Raw genomic sequence first — 26,332 nt, forward strand, 5'->3', positions numbered from 1 at the left:
TCAGGTATTTAGAAATCCCCAAAATCCAAGAGCGCAGGTCTAAGTGACTGCTTGTGATCCAGGGCAGCGTAGGGGTTCTTTATAGTTGGTTAATGATTTCAGCAACAGTTAGAGGAAGTGGCCATATTCTATTGTCTTCGCTTCGAGTCTTTTAAAGAAATAGGTCCAGCTGTATATCCCGGTGGAGGGATGATGGAGTAGGGCAGACTGGAGGAAGAGCTTGAGAAAACCGGAGTGACCTCGGAATGAGCACCCTCAGGGCGGGACTCCAGGTGACCAGCAGCAGCCATATGCCGCCTGGAGGGCAGCAGGGAGGCTGTGGTACGGGTCAGGGCCCGGGACAGGCCTGCCGGGCTCAGGGGAACCGCACAAGCAGGGTGTAGCCTGTGCCCCAGAGCCCAGGGGCAGCCGCTGCACACGGAGGTTCGCTGAGGCTTCAGGCTGTATTTCACTGCCACTGTGCCGCTGCCCCATGTGGTATAAAGTACCAGCTTCCTGTGTGAGCATCTCTGCCAGGCCCTACACCTCGCACGGATCTGATACTGTGCCATGAGCTGCTGGGTTTGTGCTCTACTGCACACTGTCTGTCTCTGAAAGGTGATCCTTTACGTTTAAAATTTCCCATCTCGCAGTGCCTCTCCTGTCGTCCAGGTAGGGGTTGCATGGCTGCCGGTAAGATGCTCTCCTGACGCTCGGGCCCTGTGCCGTCAGGCCTCTCTGATTAGGCCGCCGTCCGGTAAGTCCGCTGTCCGGGGACACCGGCGGTGAATAATGAACCGATCCCTGATTAAACGGTGCGTCTGAAGGGCGCATGTGGGCTGATTAGCAGACGGTGGTTCGGTTGCTGAGGAGTGTGTGGCTTCTGCTGCTGCTGCCTGCCTCTGGCCCTGCCGTGTGAGCAGCCCTGGGGTTTGTTGTAGATGGAAACAAGCAGCGTCTGTGTTGGTAAAAACAATTCAGGGAAGTGGCAAGCGAAGGGGCCGTCCTGTTGCAGGAGGGGCACTGTAAGAGCCCTCCAGCCCAGCCGCTGCGAAACCCTGCGACGATCCTGACAGGCCTGTGCTCGCTGCTTCAGGCGCCGGGCTGTAGTCCCCTGGGGTTTCATCTTCGTTTAGCTGCCACTGGGAAAGTTTTTTGGCCCCTCTTCATGAAGGGGATCACAGCTTATCGTGCCCCGAGCTGGAACTCGGGCAAGCTGTGTCCGTCCATTCAGGCTTGCCCGAGCTCCAGCAGTGGCAGAGGGCATGAGCGGCTGAGACTGGCTGCTGGGTCTCGTATTGAAGCGCACGCTGTGTCAGACCTCACATTCCTAGAGCAGTGTTGCCCGTGCGTTCGAACCCAAGTCCGGCTGGGACACTGGGGTTCCCCCAGGAGGGGTGTCTCGCAGTTAGGAAAGCTCTGCTGGGATTGGGTCATCACTGGGACCTGTGAGCCCCCCCCCGTCCCAGCTCCCCCACTCCATGTCCCAGCCATCGTCTGCCCTGTGCGTGAGGCACTCTGGAGCCCTGAGCGAGTGTGTCTGTGCAGCTGCAGCTGGCCACACTGATGTTCCGTGGTTGGTGCGGGGAGGCGGATCTCCATGAGCGAATGCGTTTGGTTTCTTGGAAGAACCTCCAGGTTGCCGAGCGAGAGAGGAGCCGGACGTCTGCTCTTCGTTCGAGCGACAGCCGGCAGAAGGAAAGATGGTGGCAGTTCTTGCGTTTTACGCTTTTGGGGTTTTATCTGGCAGAGTCTGCAATAAGGAGGGATGGTTTTCCGACATGTCACATCGGTTTGCAGCCTGATCTCTCCCCATGAAGTGCCACCGCTGTCTAATAGAACGCCAGGGGTGTCTTTCAGAGTTAACATCCGAACAGAGCTGTGATCTCTTCCACAGTGTGGTTTCATTACAGGAAGGGGGTGGTGCCCCCCCGCCCCCCCGGCCTGACCATAAACCGCTTCCAGAAAAACACTTGAAAATAGCCACAGGGAGCTTCGGACGGTTCTCGGTGATGTCATGGGCTGCAATGGCCGGTCGCGGGTCCAGGGGTTGGGGCTACAGTAGTCGCCCTCTGCAGGAGCCCTGAAAGGGGTCAAAGAGCACCTCCTTTGGGCAGCGGAATGCCCCCCTTCCCACACCCTGTGGAACACTGTCCAGTGTGTGGGACCCACAGGAAGACAGACGCCAGCCTTCTCCTGGAAAAGAATGGAACGAGCAGTCAGGGTGCTGGCAGAGAACTTCATTCCCAGAGTTCTGAAGCCGCAGGGGGACCCGGAGGCCCCCGATGGCCCCACGGGCAGGTTACCTGGCACTCTGGGTGCTGTCTGCCCTCAGCCTCTGCCCCGCTGCTGCTGGCAGGGGGTGGCTTGGGGGCGGGTGGGATCAGGCGTGACCCCCACAGGTCAAAGGGCATGCGGAGGGGGCCGGCGGGGGGCTCTGCAGCTGGCCTTGCTCAGCCCCTGGTGGGGGAGGAGGAGGAAGAGGGGCGGCCCTGCTCAATACCTCTCCTGTTGTGCCCCCTTTTTCCCCCCCTGTTGTTATTCAGATTTCCAGGCCTCTTCTTTTTGAACTCCACGTGGACGGGGGGGTGGGGAGGGGGAGGAGCTGCGGCTCGCGAGTAGCCGGAGGCTTGGATTTCTTTTTTGTGTGTTGCTCTCCCCCACCTTCAGAAATCCGGCTGGAGGCTGTCCTACAGCAGCACGCGAGCGAGCGCGCGAGAGGCTCCCGCGGATTAGATCGTCTGCAGCCTCTGCTCTGCTAGCGCTCCGGCACAGACGCGCTCTCCCGCGCACACGGGGCTCTATGGGATTTCCCCTGCTCCCTCGGCTGGCCGACCACTTCCAGACGGGTCTCGTCTCCGCTGGTCCTGGTTCCGGAGGCTGCTGAGCTGGGAGAGAGGGGGCAGGAAGGGAGAGGACCGATGGCAGTTGGGGACACATGTTGAGCTGAAGGATTCCCCCCGGAGGCAGATTGATTCCTTTTCTTTTTGTTTTCTAAGGAAGCACAACCCTCACTGTCGCCTCTGTTTTTTGTTTTATTTTGCTTGGCTTGCTTTCCGTCCCTGCTGGTCGACCTATTGTTCCCTGTGAAACAATGGACCTGAGCAAGATGGTAAGCGCTTGTTTGTTTGTGTCTCGGCGCTCGCTTCAAGGGCGCAACAGATCGGTGCGTGGAGGGGAGGGTGGGGGGATACAGTTGCTAATTTATTTGCAGACCGCAGCCGTTCGCTTTTCCTGCTGCTGCCACTTCCCAGTTCTCCTCTCCGCAGCGGCAGCGGGGCGAGCTGGATTATGGCAGACTAATTCCGCGCAGGTCCTGTCTGTCGGCGGGCAGCTGTTCCCTAGCCTCTGCCTTCCCGCTCGGGGTTTCTCTAGCGTGAGATGAACATGCTCACCTTTCGGCTCGGCTCTGCCGGTGCTCGGTTATTGCAGGAGGCAGACAGCCGGTGAGCGAGCAAGCAGGTTGTCCCCGGCGGTCCTGTCCTTAAGGGGGTCCCTGGGAGTCCGGTGGTTTCTGTGCCTCTGGGTGGGAGGCTGGGATACACTGGGACGTTTCCTGGGCTCTGGTTTTAAATGTTCTCGCCAGCTGAAGCATTGCCCTTCCCAAGCAGGTGCTGCAGATCGAGTCCTTTCGGGCAACATGATGATATAAAACATCTAATTGAATTTTAAAGTGTTTAATACTTATCAGTAGTTTTGCTGTTTAACTCCTGATGTACGTTAATGATGTAATTTGTACTGAACGTCCCCAAATGTAGGGAGTAGCATTGATCAGTCAGCCTAATTGATGGTGAGATGGCTGAACAGCTGGTAAGTGTTGCTGATTGATCAGGAACCGCGTGCAATATTAATCTGGTAACTTTTTCGAACTCCCAGAAACACGGCCCTCACGTGGACACCGGGTAATATAGCTCCACCCTCGAGTTTGGTGAAGGTCCATCCAGTTGAATATTTTCCACAGTTGCAGTTAAGGGCAGCTTTGTGCCTCTGCCCTGTTGGGTTCCTCGTGTGGCAGCCCTGCCTGCCCACAGCTCTGTCCTCTGCGCTGTACAGTGCAGCAGTGCTGTGGGCTCCCAGGCCTGTAGACAGTGCGAACAGGTCAGAGGGCGCGTGTTCTGATTTCCGCTCGGAGCGCCTCGCCTCGCGTTGCCCTTGCCCCAGCCCCTGAGCCGTCTGTGCTTGGCGTCCCCTCCCTGCCTCGGACGCAGCCCTGGCGTACCGAGAGCCAGCCTGCCGCTCAACCGCGAGGGCGCCAGGCGCACATCTCGTCGGGGCGCTAAGCGAATGCGAGCTCCAGCCACCAGGCCCAAACCAAGATGGCGGCGTGTAGCGGTTCACCGTTTAGGGGTGCCATGTGGGGCAAGACCACTCTTTCGGAGCCTTGCAACGTGCTTTTTAGGGCCCAGGGGCCTCCTCTGTGCTCTGCTGTTACGGGCCTGTTGCAGCAGGGCGCTGTGCACTGAGCAGTGAGGCTGGTATAGCGGCTGTAGCCCGGTCTAGATCCCCTGTGCTTCAGGCTATATTATTCAGCCTTCAGAGGCTCAAGATTCAAGCCACCAGATTCTGCATTTTTTCCAGGAAAAAACAGGACAACGCCTCGTGTTCAGACTGATGCTCTGAAACGAGAGAGCCCTTTATCTCCCTGCATCCCTTATCTAGCAAGAGGGGCTGTCTGCTGTGTAGCAGAATGGGCCTCCGTGTGGTCCAGCTCATCAGGCCAAGTGCCACTTCCTGGTTCTCTTTTATCTGCTTGCTTCCTTGTTGTTAAAATAACCTTTTTTACACTAAGCTGAGCAGTTGAAGACCATCCTCTACATCCTGTCTTCTACTCTTTTCCAGGAAGATCACTGCCAGTGCAGTCATTTTACTAAACATTGGGACACCTGAAGCATTTAAAACCACATTTTCTGCTTGTGGTTGGAGAAGCTATGTAGTTTAAGATGGTAGGTGAGTGACACTCCACAAACAGGACTATGATCCCAAAATGCTTTTCAAACAGGAGACCCACTTCTCGCCCACTGAAGTATAGTCTCAGTGCACAGCAGATCAGGGGGAGAAGAGAGAAACTGCCTCATGGTTGAGTTAAGGGGATTCAGGGAGGCCAGACTGTGCAGAACCAGAGTGGGATTTAGCCAGAGCATCAGGGTCAGCGCCCCAGTTTTTACAAACTGTGAGATGAGCTCTTTAGTGACCAAGGAGTTGATGCCTTGGCTTAACATCTCATTCGAAAGGCAGAACAGGCCTCATTAAGGACAGCCGCTGCTCTGCTGTTCAGCCGTATCAACAGGGTTGAGTTCCTGGATAACGTCTTAGTGTGTTTCCTCTACCTGTTTGACTGCCACCCCCCCCAGTCCTGCTGATTGCTGATTGATCCCTGATTTTTGCTGTTGGGGAGAATAAAGGGATCGCAGGGAGGGGACCTTTGAAACTACATGCGTTATAAATGAGTAAAAAAAGTCCTTCGGGAAAATCTCAGAGCAGCTTCTTCTTTACTTGCTTTACCTGCGAGACGTTTCAGTCAGGGTGGAGGAGAGGCTGAGGACAATGAGTCAGCGGGGCCCTTGGCTGGTCATCCTGGGCCGTGCAGTTGAAGTTCTGATTTGAAAGCGCACTGGTCCGCTTTCGTGCTCAGTGTTGGTGACGGCCTGGCCTTGCTGCTGGGTTCCAGGCAGCTCAAGAGGCCCCGGCTGTCAGTTTTGCACCTTTCACCTTTGTTTCCGTGCGTCTGTGTGCAAGCGCTTCGGGCGGTGCTGTGAAGAGCTCGGCAGGAAGTGGCCAGATATTTTTAGTTATGTCAGAACCTGGCCAGGGGAGTGGAGTGAGGCAGGGGGCGTGTGGTGTCATGCAGACACCATGTTTACATTTTCACAGCTTTTGCACAAGAGTTGGCCGCAGTTTGCTAAAGCTCCCTGGAGCAGAAGCATCCTGAATGAATCCCTTGTCTGCATGGTGGGAGTGGTGCAGCACACTTAACACCCTTGTCCTCTCCAGACTGTGCACCAGAGTAGCTGATATCTGCCTTTTTCTCAAGTAAATGTTTTTGTCTGTAAAAGATAATATAATCAAGGAAGTCCGGTACTTCATCTAGCCCAAAGCATTGGAGGAAAGTCCTTTTTTTTTTAAACTACCAACAAAAAAACTCAATGTTTTAAAGCACAGTGTTCACGTTATTAGGCAGTTCCCTGCAGTGCAGTGGATGTTCATCCTGATCCAGTGCAGCTGAAGGACGGTGATGTGAAGTCACCAGAGACAATCAACTCTGCCAGTGGTTGCCAGTAGTTTAATAATCTGACAGTCTCATCCAGAAGTTCCATGAAGGAAGTCAGGATGACAACAAGGCTGGGCAGCTTGTTCCAGACCCTCCCTCACAGGTTACAGTATAGACATTTACAAAGCAAAGGTTTTATACTTTCACCCAGGTGGTACCGTAACTGAGCACTGTGGGGCCCGATCAGCACTGATCTTGGGCTACCGAGGTTTGGGGTTAGGGCTGAAAGGGTTTAATGAAACCATCCGTGGAATTTCATCAAATGAAAATAAATTTCGTGATGTGGGTGGTTCTTGTCATTAGCTTGACTTTCTTTAGAAGTTAATTAAAATGGAACTGTGTCTCCCCAGTGTTTTTGTGTTTATAGTTGTACTTATAAACACCAGTGGAGCTCTGCAGAGGAAGCCGTGGGGGGTGCCCTGGGCCCTGGGCCCTGCAGGGGGTCAGTCAGTGCTGGCCCTGATGCCCCCTGCCTGGCTCCAGCCCAGAGAGGAAGTGGCCTGGGTGGGGTTCTCAGCACTGCGCAAGAGCAGGAAGTGGAGCAGAGCGGTCTGCTCGCTCACCCTCTGAGCACGTCTTCCCCCGCTGCTCGACTCCCCTTCTAATCATCCCATCTTTCCTGTTGTTTTCATGCCTTTCCCATTCTCTGTTCCTGCTTGCTCACAGGAATTCTGCATGCCTTTTTCCGCTTTGCTTTCCCGCTGGCTGCTTTGTGCTCAGCCCTCCCTGAGCAAGGAGATGCGATTGAGCCAGCTGGTGACAGAGGGAGTGGAGAGAGAGACTTGGTTAGGATCGCCAGTACTGGCACAAAGCAGTTTCAGCACACCCCCCCCCCTGCTACTACTACTATTAATTGCTTACTATTGGACACTCCACTCAAAGCACTTTACAGGTAATGGGGATCCCCTTCACCCCCACCGACGTGCGGCCCCGATGATGTGACAGCAGCCATAGTGCGCTGGAACGCTCACCACACAAATCAGCTATTATCACTACTGACACACACATCCCCCCTACAGCTACCACTGAAACACACATCCCCCCTATAGTTACCACTGACGCACACACACACACTCCTACTGCTACTATGTACATTTGTGTCTGTATTTACATTCCTGCTGTTAAGCACCAGGCTGAATGCCATTCAGTTCTTTTCATCTTGGTTCCAGATGGCATTTTCACACCTGCCCACATCTACCTTCGTGAGCCGCCTGTGTGCTCGTGAGGTGTGCGTGTTGTGTTGTTGGTAGCTCTGGGTTTCATTACTACTTCATCAAACTCTTGCGTCAGCTATACGTTTAAGAAGCTGAGAGGCATTAAAAGATAACATGCTACTGGACAGTAATCATTTCTTGCAATTTAAATGCCTCTCATTATGTTTTGCTGTTCATAAATGTCATGTATGCTTTACTAGAAATGTACTATGATAGTTTTTTGGTTAACATTGCAGTACGTAGTTCACTGCTTGATTTAAAACTTTTAAAAAAAATGAGATATTTGGACATCAAAACATTCAGTGGAAATTTTAAATGGAACAGCTTGACCTCATCCCCACCCAGTGCTTGCTCAGAGTGAAACAGGATCTGTTCCTGAACTCCTCGACCCGCGGCTCGTGCCCAGCTGTTCCTCAGGAAGTCCGAGGAAGAGGCGGTCTGAGAGTCCGTTGGCTGTGCGGTGGACGTGTGCTCGGCACGCAGGAAGTGTGTTGCGACACGCCGAGGGCCTGTGAGCACTGCTGCTTGTCCACTTTCACCACCACTGACTTGTATATCTGCACAACCTTTTCTGTTTGCTGAGCACTCATGCATTCTAGCAGGAAACGCATCCTTACACAAAGGGTAGCGTGTCTCCAGGACAAGCTGTTAAAATCGGGTGGGGTTTACGAGGAGCAGCAGGGGTTGTTGAAAAAAGCAAGCAAGATGTTCTTAATGAGCTCCTCTCAATTGTGACCTTTTCTTTGTTGTGAGGCGGCAGTTAAGTGTACAAATGGATGAGCTCAACAGTATATAGCAGTGCCTCCGCAGACTCCTGTTGCTTTCTCTTTAATCGGTATCTTATAGAGTAGAGGCGCTGGTGTTTTGTCGGCGCTCAGTGCAGCTTTGCCACCGTGTGGGTGTGTGAAAGACTGTAGGGCTGCTGACTGCTGTGCCTGGGTGTCTGGCGGCTTGCATGTCGTCACTAAGCAGGCTTTTTGCTTTCCTATTCATCAGAAGCTCACTTCACACCACCCACCCCCACTAGAAACAGCGTAACTTGCCATTAATAATGCCAGCAGTAGAGATTGCCCGGAATATTGGACTCCCGGCTACGGTATTCATTTCCATCACAGCACGTATGTCGGATTTGCTGATGCTTCATGGTGGCCCACGCAGGGAATCCAGCGTCTCCCAGTGCTTAGCATACTAATCTACTCCGTGTTTTACAGACTACAGAGCTTCATGCATGATTGTATTGGTGAAGCAGTGTGGAGCACAAGCAGGCCCAATAGACTTGAAATATTTTTAACGGTTTTGAAAAGTCACTGTAACAGGAGTAATTAAACCCTATTATCCTGAATTCTGAGGAAACACTTTGAATAATCTGGCCCCGCTATTATGTTTTAAGAGTGAATTTCTAAACTGGTTTTACCTGTATTTTTAATATATACATAAACGGTTTGAAAATTTTTCCAGGATCATTAGCTTCAGGAAATATTGTTTGGTGAGTTTCTGATCATGGTAGCTTTGTGGAAACGGACCGAACAGCTGCTGAGCTGCGCAAGCGGTGAGGAGCAGGACCACGTTGCGTTCGGGAGTGGTGGAGCGGAAGACCCCCGTCTTCCCGATGCCCTTCATGACCAGGGGTGGAGGGGGCAGCAGCAGGGACACGAGCTGCCTTCCTCACAGGGAAAGGAGGTCCCTCCAGCAGACCCCTGCTGCCGCACCAGTGCGCTGAGCTCCCCCTGCGAGACCAGCAGTCCGCAAGCAGGGGTCTTGGGACAGATTGCATCCCAGCCCACTGCTCCTCACCGCTGCCAGTGGAGGTTAGGAGCAGGTGCAGGCTGTTGCGCGTGAGCATCGTGGCACGGAGCGCGTCTGCTGGGCTTGTGCGGCGTGTTCGTGTCTGTGGACGTCTGCCGGTGAGGGAGCTGGAGTCTTTCACCCAGGAAGGCTGGTTTTCCATTTCAATCCCACCAGGCCCGATCCCTGTCAGTAACGGCAGCTGGGATGCCGGCAGCATTAGGTTTCTCGGCAACCTCCTCCTTCCTCTCCCCCTCCCTGGGCTGTCAATGTTTAATGAGAGGAATCCTGCAGGCTGAATTTTTAATATGCTCAGCCCTTGACGGCGTGAGCCGTGTTTTAGCAGCAGCGGGCCTCCTGTGGACACGCAGACGGAGCCACACAGGGATGGGGCTGGGTGTGGAATCTGACCTGGCCTGGCCGGAGAGCATGTTAAACTGACTCCTGTTGTATGTGACCTTTCAGAAATAGGTGGGGATAGCGTTCTCAGAAATAGCCATTGTGCCATGTGTACAAGTATTTTCAGTAGTTCTAATGCATTTGCAACGGTCATAACTAAACACCCTTTCATTGTAACAGCAGAGGGTGGCCAGACCTGTACTCAGGCTATCAAACTGCTTGAATGAAGAGTACTGTGTGTGTGTTGGGGTCATGTGGGGGCTGGGCTGAGCCTGCATGCACTGCTACGACCCCCCTCTGTAGCGCTTTCTTGGCCTGTAGGTCATCCTCCCCCGCCCCCCACCTTGTGCTGTAGGGGGCTACCTTGCCTGCTGGAGCCATTTCCATCCGTGACCAGCATTGCCAGTCTGGCCCAGGGTTCGAATCCATACGCCACAACAGCACTCAACAAAAGTTTTTAAGAAACCTGCAATTTTGAAATTAAAAAAATGCACAGTCAAGCGTTTCTTCATCATGAATTGATTGCGATCTTGCCTCTGATGTCGATGGTCATGGAGAAGGTTAGGAATTGAAGGGGGTGTGTGGTGAATTCTTGTTCTTTGATAGGGCCCAGAGTAGTAGTTGATTCTATTTTGATAGGTTTGTATATCTTATGCCATGATCATGGTATTATAAAGCGGGATAGGGAACCTTTCCAAATATCCTTACTGCATACTATTGCTGTTTAGCCTTGGGCCGCCTGCGTATGGAAGAACACAGTATCTCTGATTATCCTCTGGGCTATCTGTCTCCTTTATAGGCTGTGAGCATCAACAAGGCCATCAACACTCAAGAGGTTGCAGTCAAGGAGAAGCATGCGAGAAATATCCTTTCCTGGAGCCGGTGTGTGGGGGAGAGAGAGGCGCTGTGCAAGGAACTTGAGATCCTGAAATTTTCGATTGTGTTGCCGTTTGTGTGTTCATGCTGTTGCCTTTCGCGTGTGTCTGCTCCTATGTGAAAAAGTGGAACACCATAGTGAGCTGTATGGGTGTATGAAAGAAGAAATAATTGGTTGATTTTGTCAGACTCGGAGGTTTGGGAGCGAAAGGGGTGACGCAGTGGTGGCTGTGCTGTGCGTGGTGGCTGTCCGGCTTGTCTGCTCCTCCCTTTCCTTGACCGCAGCTCCTCACCCTGCATCCTGGGAACCCACCACGAGAAGGGAGCCCACACCTTCTGGGCGGCCATTAACCGCCTTCCGCTGTCCAGCAACGCCGTGCTGTGCTGGAAGTTCTGCCACGTGTTCCACAAGCTCCTGCGCGACGGGCATCCCAACGTGAGTCGCTCGTCCCTGCGCCCCCCTCTAGGGGGCATCTCCGCGCATCTCCTGCCCCCTCACCCTCTTCCGAATTCCCAGCGCTTAACTCGGGGTTCACCAGCGGTGCCTGAGCGAGGTCCGTCAGTTGGCACCGGTTCTCCCGTCAGGCTGCGAGGGCCCAGCGCGTGGCGCAGGAGTCTCGCGACAACCAGCTGTTGCAAACTGGGTGGCACGTAACAAAAACCTTCAAAATTAAAAAAAACAGTTAGTCTACACACATTAAAAGACTGCAACGGACAAAAAAGTAAAAATGTCATACCTGCATCAGCTTCGATTTTATTTCCCAGTCCCAGTTTTGGCAGAAGTTCATTTTCCCATCCACATTGTGATTTTTAACAGTCACCAATGTGCTACCACCTCTGTGGAGAACTGCTGGCGGGTGTCAGGAGAGCCGGAGGGGCTCGTGTGCCCTGGCTCGCTTGCTCTGTGAGCAGGAGCCGTGTGGAAGTTACGGCTGACACCCGCCGGCAGCGTGGGAGCAGAACTGCCACCATCTGAGGGAGCTGATGTCTCTCCGGCAGGGATCATAGTTCTCGCCATGGAAGCGATGAGGTTGTTCATCAGTATTAAAGCTGTTGAAGTACTGTTCGTCGTAGGTTGATAGGCAAGTCAGTAAGGTCAGAGCTGGACCCAGAAAATGGGATAGCCTAACAGATTGTAGTGCCACCAGACCAGGTCCACGTGGACCTGCGCTGTTTACTAAAACAGGTATTAATGTGCACAGCTCATTCACAGTTTGCCACAGAAATATGTTCTGTTTTTTCATTGTGTCCTTTGTGTTCATTTGTTGGGGATGTTTGTCCCAGTGGTGGTATATGTTGTCCGGGTGTGAGCATGTTGTAATCCAGCTGTCCCGTCTCTCTCGCCCAGGTCCTGAAGGACTCCATGAGGAACAAGGCTGACCTCAGCGATATGAGCCGAATGTGGGTAAGGACCATGAGCTTTTCCTGTGGCCTTGCGCCCTCTACACTGGGTCACGTCCGTTGAGCACGTGGTCATGTGTCGGAGAGTGATTGCTGTTCTGTGCAGCTGTAATCTGATATGCCCACCTGATCCTGGAATCACCAGCTGTGCGTTTTCAACACCGTTCTCGGCTACACACCCTGTGTCCACACACGGTGAAGAGTGAGGAAGTGTCAGCAGACTCTCCTCGCCTGCCCGTCTTCCAGCTGCATCGCTGGCCACACTGCAATTCAGAGGAGAGGAGTGTCTCTCACCTTCAGCGCTGTTTGCCTACCCTCCCTGCAACAGTGCTCAGCACACTGAGACCTAACTGGAGAATCCTGGGTCGACTAGACTCGAACCCGTGATCGTAGAGCTCAGCCTGTGCTTGGGCGAGCCCCCCGGCTGGTTAAGCAGTCTTCTGGGAGGACCGCTGGAACATTTTAGAAACTTACACTTTGCCGTCTTATATTGGACTTTGCTGGGTGCAGCCACGTTCCTACTATCGCAAGGCCTGACTTCACAGAAATCCCCGTGGAAACGTGTGGGTCGGCTGTTGTATGCGTAGGGGTGATCACTCCTGTTTTTAGACACGGTAGAGTTCTCAGACGCTCAGAGCATGCGGACGAGTGAGGCAGCAGCCTTAACACTTCGCGGCACAGGAAGGTGTGTTGCCAAGGCCTTGGAGTTGTTATGGCGAGAAGGTAGCAGTCTGGATGTGATTAAGTCTTCGCATGATCTTACCCCTCCACCCTTAAGGGAATGTAAACACCTCTGCTCAGATTACTGTAATAGTAGTTCCTGAGCAACACTTAGAAGCAACTGCATGCTGGCAAGATCAAGCGCAAAACTGCCTTTTAACTTAACGACGGATCTTTCTGGAATTCTTTACTGTAGGGTGTTAAAGGCACTTATAAATTCAAAGGTCTCGCATGCAAACTAGAACCATGGTTGAAACAAAGAATTGTGTGAATGCAAATTAATAAATTCAAGGATTTTGCTTGTAGTGGCATTTTCATTTATTATTCTATTTTCAATTTTGTATGTATGTTTTAGAGTATGTGCCAGTATGATCATGGCAGATTAATTTACAAAATAATTTGCAGTAGTTATACAGGAAATGTATAACATATTGTAAAATCTAGATTTTAAAATCTAAGCTGTTGCTTATCTAAGCCCTCGGAGGACAATGCAGCTGTACTGTTTTATTCATGGCTGGTGCTCTTACTCACAAGGAGGTACATTACAGAGGTCTGGCTGCCTTCCGCACAGATTCTCGTGTTGTTTTTTCCTCTGCTTATGTCCCCCCTGCACAAGGGCTGCATTCAGAAACAAGCATTTTTGTTGCTAAATCTGAGAGCAGTGGATCCCGTGGCATGTCGCTTGTGTTAACGGTGACGCTGTCTCTATGTCAAAGAAGTCAAAATAAAGGCAATAGGCAGGGATGCACATGCAGCTCTGCCAGGCCTGAGAGCTGACTGCTACACGGCAACAGCCCCCTTCCTGAAGGAGGACTTGGAGACGGGCCGCTGTGCACGTCAGCCCTGGGGGTTTCAAACCTGATGTGCTCAGTGACCAGAAACCATCTCAGCCACGTTGCTCTCAACAGCTACGGCATCACGTGGGGAAGCTGTGAACAGCGGTGGGTTTTTTGTAAGGGTGCTGGTTGCCATGGAGACAATTCCCTGTGCCACCCAGCTGCTGCAGCCGCAGAGCTCCCAGTGAAGGCGAGAGCGGAGCCTTCCCGGCTCCCATCTCACCGGAGCGTCTTGCAGGACCTGACCTGGGTTCATCCTTAAATTCCCTCTTGTCGTAGAGACACGCCTATTATATGTGATGAAGCAGGAATAACTAAAAGGCAGGGATAAACTTATCAAAGATAGCCATGTGTTGAAATATATGTATAGGTTTTCATGCATATGCAATGATCACTTCTGTTGGTAGCAGCATCAGAGAGTGGTTCAGAGCACCATAGGATAATGCAATCTGTGTGCATCTTCTTGGGTGTTCTCTAGAAAAAGGCTTGTTTATAACAAATTAAAACTCACTACAAACCTTCACTGGACTGCACTGTGACTTATTGCATCCTCTACAGTTTCAGCCAGTTCCAAAAGCTTACATCTACCACGATCATTTCCTGATTCCGTTTTGATTGCGTGAACTAGTAAAAAGAGTCAAGTGACTGCCGGGAACAGCTCCATAATCGCAAGCTAGCCTGCAGCAGCCAGGACTCAGTGTGCGTGACTAGCTCACCAAACCTGTGTCCGTACATAGAATGTCTTAACATCGTCTAGTTCTGGTGAGTCATAGCTGGAGCGATTGATAGCTAGGGTGCTGGCAAGCCTAGAAAGGGTATCCCCATTTTTGAGGGATGGAGAGTTCTTGAATACTCATTCCACCTGTGGACCTCATTATTTAATTGAGCAAGAGGTTAGAGCATGTATTTTTTAGGTTACTGATGGAATGGTACCTGTACATCCTCCAGGACTCCAGCCCTTGAAAGTTCTGGTTAGTGTCCGAAGCAGTTGTCTGCAATTTAAGTTTGGTTTTAAAACATTCTAGATTTAGCTGCTTTTTCTTACATAGTGGACAGCCAGTGTGCGTTTTATTAGAGGTGAAAAAGTCCTTAAATTCTGCGGAACCCCATGAGAAGGTGATCGGGCCTGCGCCGTTCCTGAGGTCCGGATTGCCGGATCAGGCGTGCCGGAGCGCAGGGGTGGCCACTGTGGCCCAGAGCGGCGGGGGGCTGCAGGACGAGGCGGCAGCAGAGGAAGGAAGGGGAGGAAGAAAGGGCTCTCTGTGGCCCTGCTGGCTGGCGAGATAATAACCTGTCTGTCCCCGTGTTGTCAGGCGCGGGAAGGGGCTCCCGGTTGCCTGTGGGAATTCTGGGAGCGGAATAAAAGGATTAGAAAGTGCAGAATTGAATGTGCTGTACTGCGTGGGCCCTGTGCCGTCCATACAGATGGCTGCTTAAGTATTTCTGTTAGGACGCCCTGCTGCCCTCCCAGCTGTTTGCCTCTTGGGTTTTTTTTCTTGACTATATCTTTCCTCGATTAGTTTTTTTTCCCCTCTATTCAGCCTCGTCCTCGGTTATGTTTTTAAATGCTACAGCGGATCACGGCTTTTCAGCCGCAGCAGCTCTTGTGCGCGAGAAGCGCAAACAAGCGCAGCTTTGTCTCCGATGTGGCTCGTGTTCAGCTGGGAGCAGGCTGACCCCCCCCTCCCCACACCGGCTGGGCCTGAGCTCCAGCCAAAGAAAAGCCGCCTGTCCGTCCCGACGTGCTGCCCGGGGCTGGGGTGTTTAGGGTGGAGAGTTTCCACCCGTTCTGGGAAGTGCAGTACAGGTGGCGGAAACTATTAGCAAAGCCCCTCTTCTTTGGTCTCCCATCAGCAGGTTTGTGTTAATTTGCTGTCATAGTTTCTGTCATAGAAAGCAAGAAACTTGACATTACAAACGTCACAAAAGAGGTTGGATCATGTGCTTGCTGGTAGCTAATTGACCTGCAGATCAAATGCCTCCTGTTCTTAGTGCCCCTGAGTTTCCAGCTGTGTCCTCTGGCTCTTCAGTACCTGCAGACCACATCTGTGACTTTTTCAGGATCACCTAACACGTTGTGAACAAGTAGGCATGAAGCTGGTAGCATCTGATCAGCTGTATATTGTTAACCACACAATCCCGTCCGCAGCAAGCTCATTCCAGCGCTCATCGCTCTGCCCGTCTGTTTCCCCAGGGTCACCTCAGCGAGGGGTACGGCAGACTGTGCAGCATCTACCTCAAACTGCTCATCACCAAGATGGAGTTCCACATCAAGGTCAGCCACCCCTGCATGAGGAAGACTGTTTCACCCTTTTCCATTGTAATCTCTTTTTAAATAAAACATAATCAGTCGTGAAGGGTTGAATTCCGGTCTCAGGATTTATCTGTGAATATTTGATTTCCTTGTGACTGTTGTAAGATTGTGACTTTTAACACTTGGAGTGCAACTGTATTTCTGCTCTAGGCTGTTCTTAACCATGATGTGAAATAGTCCACAGCGTATCGCAGGTACTGTAATGCTTTCCTGTTTTTAATATTCTGGGGGAAGCATTAAAATTGTCAGCATTTATGGAAAGAAAAATCTCTCGTGGTGAGCAGAAATGATTAATTATAAGACTAAACCATGATTCCTGAGATAGCAGAATAGTATCTGTACGTTTTGCTGGACGTTAAAAATGAAGGGCTCAGAAAATGAAGGTTTTCATCAGATGAAAACTCTGTACAGTCACTAGAATATTGTCTTGCGATTCGTGAATGTGAGTGTCTAGGGTCTTCAGAGATCACGTCTGAATCAGCAGCGCGCTAGGGGTTCCTCTCCAGCGTTCGCATTGAGAGCTGCTAGGGAATTGAGAGAGTGAAAAAGAGCTGCCTGGCGTGTCTGTGCATGTTTCCATACCCTCATCTCTCCTGCTCCGGTAGATTTGTAGCTTCAAATGGTACCCCAGTATACAAACTGAATCACAGAGCCTGTGCCCCTGCTGACAGACCCCCACTGGTTGGCTTGTGCTGCTGATCTGGGGAGAACCTGCAGAACCCCTATGGGGGTGAAGGAATGTGGTTAATGCCATCACAGCAAGCCAAGCTCTGCGCTAGCGTTCCCTGAGCCTGCAGCAATGTGTGCAAGCTGTGCTGCTAGCCAGCGGACTGCAGGAACTGTGACGTGAATGCTCCCCATGCACAGTTTCATCACAGACCGCCTAGAAGGGTTCTGTGAGCTGTGTGTTTACTGTCCACGGAGGCCTGGATGGTTCACCACTTCCCCCTCTGAGATCTCAGTGCAAACCGGCTGTAGCTGTTCAGAGCTCATCCTGTCATTCGCATTTTTCTGATGTTTTAAAACATGAAATTCATTCGTTGGTTAATCTGACTTATGACTTACTTTTGAGGGGCAGAAAAGCAGATTTGGAACGCAGTATTTAGTGTTTTAGGAACTGCAAATGACCCCTACTGAACCCCTTCATTAACTAGTCTGGCTATAGGACAGACTTCCCAGCATCACTGAGCCTGGTCGCCAAAACTTCTCTCTCCCTCTTTCAGAATCCCCATTTCCCTGGCAATCTCCAGATGACGGACAGACAGCTGGACGAGGCAGGAGAGAATGACGTCAATAACTTGTGAGTCTCCCTCCCTGTTGACGGAAAGACAAGGTGGATGTAGAGGTCCGGTCCCTGCTTACCCCCTGCCCCCCGGCTGCAGCGTCCACTCCTTCGCAAGACAGCACAGCTAAATCATGTGAGACCGCATGAGCCCCTGCTATGAGCCTGCTGGCGGGATAGTGCTAGATGAGATTAGCAGATGAGATGATTACCGTCCTCTGTCCAAAGTGCCGAATGCTCTCAGTGACTGCTCTCTCCTCCCCAGCTTCCAGATGACTGTAGAGATGTTTGACTACCTGGAGTGCGAGCTGAATCTCTTCCTCGCCGGTGAGTTGTGTTACCCCAGGACTTTTGATATCGCCTATTTCTTATCGGCTCGGCTCTCAGCTCTTGGCTCCAGCCGCTGGAGAGACACGTGAAGACTGCGTGTCCTCTGAGAACTGCGTGATGTGCCCACCTTCTTCACATTGTCAGGCCCACAGCAAAGCTCACATGTTGGTCATCATCCTATGTTGCGAATCCTCACAAGCGCCCCTGCCAGCTGTTGAAAACAAAGCGGGCAAAGTCAGCTAATTCTGAGCTGCTCTCAGGCAGCTGTCCTGGTTAGCGCCAATGTCCAATGTTTTCTGGACTTGTAGGTGCTCAAAATCTTCTGCATTGAAACCTCTGCTGCATGAGCTGCTGAAGAGCCACTTATCATAGACTGCTCTTTAACTGTGCTGTAATCGGCAGCTCCTTCCAGTAGCTATTTCATTAGGATTATGTGAGGGAGTGATTTTGCAGACCTTGCTTGTCTTTCGTGTCTGTTAAACATTGTTGGATTAAAAGCGGACTCGGAGAGAGCGGTCCTGGATCAGGGGACCCAGGTGTCCGCTGTGAGTGAAGCCAGCCTGGTCAGAGCAGTCTGCTGCCTCCCTGCCTGTCTGTGCTTCGCTGATGCTGGGATGCTGGCCGCATGTGAAGCCGCCGCCCATCTGATTCCGCCCGCGAATGAGAAACAGATGATGTCAGGCGCTGAAGAGAGGCGCCTGTGTGAGGATGGAGGAGGTGGGGGCAGCCTGGGGCTGTGGAGGCCACACCTCTGTTTGGAGAGAAAAATAACTCTCCCTGGGGAGCCAGCAACAGACAGAGCGCTCAGTGTCCCAGCCTCTCCGCCTCGCTTCCTGTGGCAGAGCACGCCCTGGTCCCTCTCGCTGTGGACTGGCTGTGCGAAGACCTTTAGCGCAGTTTTGACACAGCATATTCTTTTTTTGTAAAAAGGAAGCAAGCTGCTTTTGCCCTGCCAATGACTGATGATTCATGCATATTGACTCTTCTGATTATTTTAAGATCAGCAAACATAGCAAAAGAAATAGACAGACTAGTGCTGTTCTGTGTGGTTGGTGCCCTCTACTCTGGGCGATATTGTCTCTCCCTGTTTCTCTCTCTCTGTACTTTCCTATCTCTTTCTGCTAATCTCTTCCTCTGCCCAATTTTCTCTCTCACTCTCTGACTTAAACAGATTTCATCCAAGATAATTAGCTTTAGTGGAATGAAAGAAGAGTTCTGCCACTTCCACACACACAAATCGGCATTAACAAGCGCTAATTGATCAGTTTTGTCCAAGACGGCTGATGTCATGGCTGTGCGTGGTCGTCTGTGAGCTCTCTCTTACGGCAGTGGTGTGTGTGCGTCTGCTCCACAGTTTTCAGCTCCCTGGACATGTCGCGCTCCGTGTCGGTGACCGCAGCCGGACAGTGCCGACTGGCCCCCCTCATTCAGGTCATCCTGGACTGCAGCCACCTGTACGACTACACCGTCAAACTGCTCTTCAAGCTGCACTCTTGTGAGTCCCCAGCCTCACGAGCAGCCCTCCTGCTGGGAGATGTGCTGCGGTTTATTCTGCTCTGCGCCCTTTCGCCGTCCTGGAGCTGAAGGGTGTCACGCACAGCAGCTTGACACTCTTTGGTCAATTACCTACTTAAGAGATCCTTATTTAGTTCTGGTTGTTTTGTACATAAGCTGCTTTCATGTAGCCTTGAAGGTCTGGCCCCTTGTGTCTGCATTGCCAGCCAGAGGATTCCCGCTATTTCCTGCAAGTCCTCTGGTCAAACTAGCGCAGAGCGATGAACAACAATGTACACTTTGCACTTGTCGATAAATCATTATTCAATTATTTTAAAGTTATTTTATTGATTGAGCAGTCATTATGGGATAAAGAAATGCCTCATTTGGTTAAGTCTACATTGATGCTAACACATGTTGGAAGGCATCGGTTGGTGTTTTTCATGCAGAGCATGTGGGAACATCAGAGGAGATGCACAGTCTTAATGTAAGCAGTTTGAAAGCTCTGCTCAAGTGGCTGCCCAACTATCAATGAACACATCCTTAAGTGTCTGGACATCTTAGCTTTTTGTTGGACAGAAAGCCTATTTTACCAGACGGTTATTACATACTGCATAACAGTTTGTACCACAGAACTGGAAAACCTGGAAAGAGCCTGACTGGTGGCACCAAGAACCCATAACCTGCAAAGAAAATAGATTAGCTGTTGTACTTTATTACAAATGGTCTACATGTGCCTTCCAATACAGAGTAACATTCATGTATATTTACATGAATTTATGCTTAATGGGTGCGTGATGAATTACTGGAGAAGGATATTCATCGTATTCAAGATCCTCATGTTTTGTTTTTCTTCCTGTGTCCTAAACTCTGCATGCTGGCTGACCCACAGGCCTCCCTGCGGACACTCTCCAGGGCCACCGAGACCGATTCCAGGAGCAGTTCAAGAAGTAGGTACCAGGTTGACTTTTAAACAAGACTTTGCTCTGCAGTGGGCTGTGTGGTTGTGAGGCGACCTCATGGTGTGGTGGGAGCCCTGGGGGACTCGGTCACCTGAGCAGGCCGTGGCAGATTGGACGTTAGATATGGAAAGTGTTTTGAACATCTGCAACAACAAGTGGAAGTGCAACAAATTTTTATTTTAATCTGCCTAAAATAAAGGTAGGCTGAGGTGAAACAAAGGGTGAATAGTGGTTGTTGTTCTAAAATGGTTGCCTCAGCATTTGAACACAAGGATGCCAGCATTGTACTTACAGAAACGCACAGCTGATCTTTAATGTTTCGAGTAAATACCAAGGCTGAATCCTGAAGCCCAGTGTCCAGTGTGTTTGTGCTGTTTCCCTGCATCAGGCTGAAGAGTCTGTTCTACCGCTCCAGTAACCTGCAGTACTTCAAGAGGCTCATCCAGATCCCACAGCTGCCAGAGGTGAGTCTGCGGGAGGACCCACACTGGGTTCGCACTCCACGGCATGAGCTCCTGGGAGCTGGAGGGTCTCGGTGCGTCTGGGCGTTTGCGCTGAGCGCAGGTTGAGGTCTGTGATCGGAGGTCTCGAGCTCTGATACGATATGAAAAGGTTGAGCCTAAAATGACAAAAAATTAATCTTTAATATTTAAACTTTGCCTTAATGTACAAGTGCACCTGCTCCTTTTTGACAGTATTTTTGATAAACAGGAAACTACTACAACATGGCTCACACTCATGCTTTAAAACAAATTATTGTTGAATCCATCTTTGACACCTGCTGATTGTTTTCCTGGGCTAAGCAGGAGATTCTCGTTTTAAAGTGACAAGGTGATTCATTCACGGTTCAGTCTCTGTACGTGTGAATTAGTCTGCTCCACATGATTTATTTTAGTCACATTGGGAATTGAGAGAGGTTATTGCATTTTTTGAAAAGAATTCCTTTGTAACTATTAATGCATTGTGGAATGTGTTTGTTTTAATAAGTTAATAAGGAGTGCACAGCCTGTCTCCATCTCTTCATTCTACCCCAGTGCTTAACTAACAGTTCATTTTAATATTGGCCTGAGCTGGGTGAGTGTAGCTCCTTTTGCCTCCTTCTTCAAGTGGAAAGGTAAAGAGACCTGTCGGACCGAGGTCCTCCACCACTGGAGTTACCTTAACATCACAAGGATCCATTTAGGCCACTGCTCTTCATTACTGAAGGATGATAGGAGATGTGTTTACAGAGAGTTGTGGGTGTCTCCTACGTAAGAGCAGCTGAGGCAAAGACAGTGAGAATGGGTAAGGGAGTTGGAGCAGAGGGACCAAAGAGACGGAAGTACAGGAGGCTGAAATTGAGGACTGTTGAGGAATGCTCATACATCGCTTGGAAAAATAAAATGGGCCATTGGGTGGGGGGTCACGCTGGGCTTTGTCTAGGGGTGGGAGGTGTTTGTCTGAGCTCTGACCGCCCTCCCCACTCCTCTCCCTCCAAGAACCCCCCCAACTTCCTGCGGGCGTCGGCGCTGTCGGAGCACATCAGCCCCGTGGTGGTGATCCCCGCAGAGGCCTCGTCCCCCGAAAGCGAGCCCGTGGTGGAGACGGAGGAGCTGGTGGACACCGACGCCCTGGCCCAGCCGGTACCTCTGCCCGCCGGCACACCAGGGAGAGCGCTGGTGCAGCGCCTGCAGCTCAGTAGAAGCAGCACGTGGAGATGTGTGATGCTGTGTTTGACACTCTGCTCTTTTCCCGCCGAGTGCTGATCAACCTGCAGCTAATATCTCCTACTTTAAGTAGCGTTCTGTGGTTTGTGTTTGGGCTGTGGTAGAAAAGCTACCTTGAAACTGTGACCTGCTTCCTTGCCTGTACTCTGCTCGTGGCCTGTCTGAATGACAGGTTTGTCGATGCTGGGCTTGGGGTGGGGGGTGGAGCAGCTGCCCCTGGGAGCTTTTCCTAACTGCTTATTCTCCCTCTTTTGAGCAGAGTTCAGAGAACAGGTTTGATGACATCTTCGGCACATCCTCGGCCTCCGACCCCTTCAACTTCAACAGCCAGAACGGCGCGCACAAGGACGAGAAGTAAGACTCTCGCTCGCCACATCCCTGACAGCCGCTCACAACCTTTCCTGCTCTTTTTTCTGGTCGAGGAGCTAATCAAGCCCTGCAAACGAGAGGGCGGCACTTGGGTGCTGTCGCCGAGTTGAGCTGGTCACGCATGTCTGTCTTAGATGGTCTGTTAATTACGTCAGATCCCTTGAATTTCTGTTTCCCACTTCAGTTCATCTAGATTCTCTACAGGCTGGACACTCGTGCCGCAGTTCTAGCTTAAAGGTTCCTTTGCTCTGCCCTGAGCCACGTTTCAGTTACTCCTGCGATATCCTAGTTCCCTGTAAATGCCGGTTCCTGCGTTACATTCCTTACACTTCTAGCCCTGAGGTGTGAGCGTTTCAGAGGCATCAACCCGCAGTTTCTGTAAGGAACAGGCCAGGGCTGAGGTGGCCGTGTCTAAAACTCTGGCCCTTGAAGGGTGAAGACAGAGCAGTTCCCCTGGGCATGAAGGACAGGACGAAAGGCTGCTGGCAGGGGCCAAGCTGAAAGTCAGAGATGGCAGTGTGATTACCTGGGCTGCAAAGCCTCAAGTATTTTATACCCCTTAAATTCCTAGTAGCGAAAGGAATAGTGTTTATTTTTCCTTCAGTCATGAAGTATACCTTAATATCTTATTTGCATGTACAGTATAGATGTTATTTCATTTACAGCTTTACTTTTAGTTACCCCGGCAGCCGTGACAAGCTTTTGAATTTGCACCTGAAAAGGAGGATGAATTTGTCGATTAGCGAAACGTGCTTGCTCTGCCTCTCTCTCCCCAGAGACCGGCTCATCGCGAAGCTGTCCCGGGAAGTCAGAGCTCTGAAAGAGGAGCTGGAGTCCTTCCGGCTGGAGGTGAGGATTCAGCTGGCGTAGGAGGCAGGAGAACCCAGCAGCAGCAAGAGCTGTTGTCTCAGGCAGCCTAGCCCCCAAGTTCAGTGAGGCAGGAATTTCAGACATTTTAGGCTGAAACATTTTAGCTGTTCAGAGTTTGACCATCAGCACAGATCATTGTGGCGCAGTGCTCACCATTGCTGTCTTGCAGCACTGGAGTCCTGCATTCAATTCCTGGGGTGCTGTCTGTGTGGAATTTGCATGGTCTCCCAGTGTTCACGTGGGTTTCCTCTAGCTGCTCCGGTTTCCATCCACAGTCCAAAGACGTGCTGGCAGGTTAATTGGCTTCTGGGAAAAGTAGCCCTGGCACGAGTGTGTGTGTCTCTGTGATTCCTGCGTCCACCACCCTTTCCAGGGTATATCCTGCCTTGTGCGCAGTGCTTCCCAGGATTGTCTCTTTGACCCTGAACTGGATTTGATATGATGATGTGAATTAAGAGTTCGAGCCTCATAGAGCTGAAGGTTTGAAAAAGTTAGATCAATTATAATGTTTTGAATTGAGAATGTGATTTTGTTCTTTCTAGGTTCATATTCAGTAAATTGTGCAGAAAGGTACTTGATTAATTAGTCAACTAATTGATTAATGGTCAATTTTACTGAATAATTGATTAATGTAAATGGCTTTGTGTTTAAGAAGGGTGGCTATACTCTTCTCCTGGGCTGGACTGCACTACCTCCTGAAAATAAAGAGAGCGAATGGGGGGCAGTTGATGTTTTGCTAACAAGGCAGCGCTCCGGGAGGTGTGTGTGCGGAGAGTGACCCGCCTGACCCTGTGTCCTCCAGAGTGCCCGGCTCTGCCAGGCCCTGCGCGGGCGGGTGAGCGAGCTGGAGGCAGAGCTGGCAGAGCAGACGCACCTGAAGCAGCAGGCCCTGGGCGAGAGCGAGTTCCTCCGCGCAGAGCTGGAGGACCTGCGCAGAGTAAAGGAAGACACCGAGAAGGAGCAGCGCAGCCTGACGGAGATCGAGAGTAAGAGAGCCCCCCTCCTTGGTTCCCCACGTCCCACAGGCACACACCACCCCCAGGCAAGGCTAGCTCTCCGCTGGCTGCTGTTGTGCCTGCAGTCTGAGTTTCTCCTGACTCCCCCTGCTAGTCCCCTTCTGGGGAAGGCCGAACTGGTTCCGTTCTTCTCCAGATGTTTCTCTCCCTGTTTTCTCCTCTCCAGCTCTCGCAACTTTTCGCAGTTCGCTCTTTCATGGTGTTCTCTCCTGTAGGGACTGTTTTCTGCCAATCTCCAGAAGCCGTTCACTTCTCTTTTGACTCTCTCTTTCCTGTTAATCCATGCACAGAGTGCTCTTAGAAATCACTCCACAGGGCTTACACTTTAACTCTTTTTCACATGACTGGTCTGGCTCTCTCTCTCTCTTAACTCTCTCTCAACTCTTGCTCCTCAGAGTCATCCACTGCGTCACTTGGGCTGCACGTCTGTCAGCAGCTGTTGTGCTGCAGAGTGTTAATGGCCGTTGACTCTGTGTGTCTAGATTCTGTTTCTTGTACTTACTTCTGGTAAGAAGATGCTTTAGTCCAGCTTTCACTTCAGCCTGTCTTGTCTGTAGCTGCACATGGTGTACCAGCGTGCCACTGACATCATTCTGCCCACAGCAGATCGCTGAGCCGCGCACGGGTATTAAATGGAAATGGAGAGTCATTATTACAAACTCTTGAGCTCCCGCCTGAGCCCCCGGCAGCTCATACAAGCACATTATCCTGTTATCAAGAGGCGATGAAGAGAATTGCCATGAATCTAATTTGCTAAATTGAGTCTCGGTGCCCCATCGGCTGAATCCAGTCAGTTTCCTCTTCCGTCACCCAGGCCTCAAGGATCGTGGGATGCAATTCAAGGGATTTAAGAGAGTATCTTTCCAACTGCCTCCCAGAAAAACACATTCATTCTAACAACCAGAGATAAATACATTTCTTTTTTTAAAACATGAAAATGCCTGTATCTCTAGTTGTTAGTTGTTGTGCTCACTGGTGTAGTAGCAGGTATAGTGGTAGTGGGGGACTCGGTCATTAGAGGGCATGACTGAAGGCTGATGGGGAGTCTCGTGGGTGAGCTGCCGGCCTGGCGCCCAGGTTGCAGAGCTCCCTGAGCGAGTGGGCTGGATTTAAATGTTCCACACAAGCAGGGAGACTGTACCTAGAATGCAACAGCTGAAACTGAGGTGGTTGAAATGGTTAATGATTTCTTATTTGTAGAAGTGGTTTAGGCCAGATGCTCTTATTGACTTTTCAAACAACCAGGATATAGTTCTGGGAATAGATGTGATGGAATATGACAGAGCTAAGTTAGTACAGTGTGTAGAAAACATGGACATTTTTAGCCAAGATGGATTTAGAAGGTGAAAGTCTGATTAACTTGCAAGGATTCTTGCAAGAAACAAGGTCATTAGATACTAAAGCATATAACAAGAAAGTTCAGTTTTCCTGAAAGAGTTTGATAAGGACCCTCATAAAACATTGAGTCACCGATTTAAAAACCAGGATTCCCCGGTAACGTCAGTACATGCAGCGAGAGCTGAGAAACAGACAGGAAACAGCATTAAATAACACTGCAGATGTGAGTGGTCATGTTCCACAGGGATTTGTTTTAGGCCTGTAGCTCTTCCTGATCCGATTCAACAACTAGATCCTATTACAGTTATCAACACAGTCCAAGTCTCTGAAGTGGCAAACACAGAGCCAGTGGCAAGGGAATAACCAAAACAAGATTGTGGGTTAGGCTGAGCCTTGGTAAATGACATTCAGCACCAATAAGTGCAAAGTGATCCACACTGGTAGGACTACACGTTTGTGTAGAGTCTTCTAGTTAATAGAAAATGACAAAATACTATACAATAAAGGTATATTTAAAAAACAGGCAAAAGAAGGGATCTATAATGGTATGGGTTAATTCATCTATAGTACGGCTCTGTGTTAGAGGAACCCTCCGGAATATAATGTGTCCAAGTATGAGCTCACTAAACTGCCGTTTATCACAGATTTGCATGTAGAGGGGGTAACACTGCATCCTTGTGTTCCAGGGAAAGCTCAGGCCAACGAGCAGAGGTACACCAAGCTGAAGGAGAAGTACACAGAGCTGGTGCAGAGCCACGCGGACCTCCTGAGGAAGGTACAGTGTAAACAAAACATTCCTGTCCAGTAGAGATGGGTGGATTCTTTTCTTCCCTATGATTCTGTTCCGTTCACATTCATTAAGCGTGTAGTTTTTTAAATGGATTATTTTAAATGAAATCTCGCAATTAAGTGTGCAAATGACACCAAATTGCAAATGAAAAGAGGCATTAGGCACACTTGGACACTGCCTCTAAACGGAACGAACTCATCATCTGGGAAGGGAAGGCACTTCTTTACTCGCAGAGTTGTGGGAGAAGGGAACAGGCCAACCAGCCATGTTGTTGAAGCCGAGAGCCTGGATCCTTGTATCAGTCAGCTCCCATGTGCACTGTAGTGGCCCCGCTCAGTTTCCCAGTAGCTCCCTGGGGTTAGTGGCAGCGCGCCTGTGGAGTT

At 50.8% G+C, this 26,332-nt stretch overlaps 1 protein-coding gene across 2 annotated transcripts in view; it reads left to right on the forward strand.

Annotated features, from left to right (window-relative positions):
• hip1 (huntingtin interacting protein 1) overlaps positions 1 to 26,332 on the forward strand; it is a 47,206-nt gene that overhangs the window by 7,003 nt on the left and 13,871 nt on the right. Inside the window, exons 1-15 of one of the 2 annotated variants that reach the window (XM_015367689.2) lie at positions 2,626 to 3,091; positions 10,445 to 10,508; positions 10,815 to 10,957; positions 11,870 to 11,926; positions 15,673 to 15,753; positions 17,016 to 17,092; positions 17,340 to 17,401; positions 18,759 to 18,899; positions 19,791 to 19,848; positions 20,249 to 20,324; positions 21,339 to 21,482; positions 21,826 to 21,920; positions 22,712 to 22,784; positions 23,608 to 23,791; positions 25,846 to 25,934. In XM_015367689.2, coding sequence (XP_015223175.2) covers positions 3,074 to 3,091; positions 10,445 to 10,508; positions 10,815 to 10,957; positions 11,870 to 11,926; positions 15,673 to 15,753; positions 17,016 to 17,092; positions 17,340 to 17,401; positions 18,759 to 18,899; positions 19,791 to 19,848; positions 20,249 to 20,324; positions 21,339 to 21,482; positions 21,826 to 21,920; positions 22,712 to 22,784; positions 23,608 to 23,791; positions 25,846 to 25,934 — 1,362 coding nt within the window. In that variant the 5' untranslated portion in view covers positions 2,626 to 3,073. Of the gene's footprint in view, positions 1 to 2,625; positions 3,092 to 10,444; positions 10,509 to 10,814; positions 10,958 to 11,869; positions 11,927 to 15,672; positions 15,754 to 17,015; positions 17,093 to 17,339; positions 17,402 to 18,758; positions 18,900 to 19,790; positions 19,849 to 20,248; positions 20,325 to 21,338; positions 21,483 to 21,825; positions 21,921 to 22,711; positions 22,785 to 23,607; positions 23,792 to 25,845; positions 25,935 to 26,332 lie in introns of those variants that run through there. The other variant, XM_015367688.2, reaches the window with a different exon arrangement.

Source organism: Lepisosteus oculatus, chromosome 26 (assembly GCF_040954835.1).
Source record: "Lepisosteus oculatus isolate fLepOcu1 chromosome 26, fLepOcu1.hap2, whole genome shotgun sequence".
NCBI classification, from domain to species: Eukaryota; Metazoa; Chordata; class Actinopteri; order Semionotiformes; family Lepisosteidae; genus Lepisosteus; species Lepisosteus oculatus.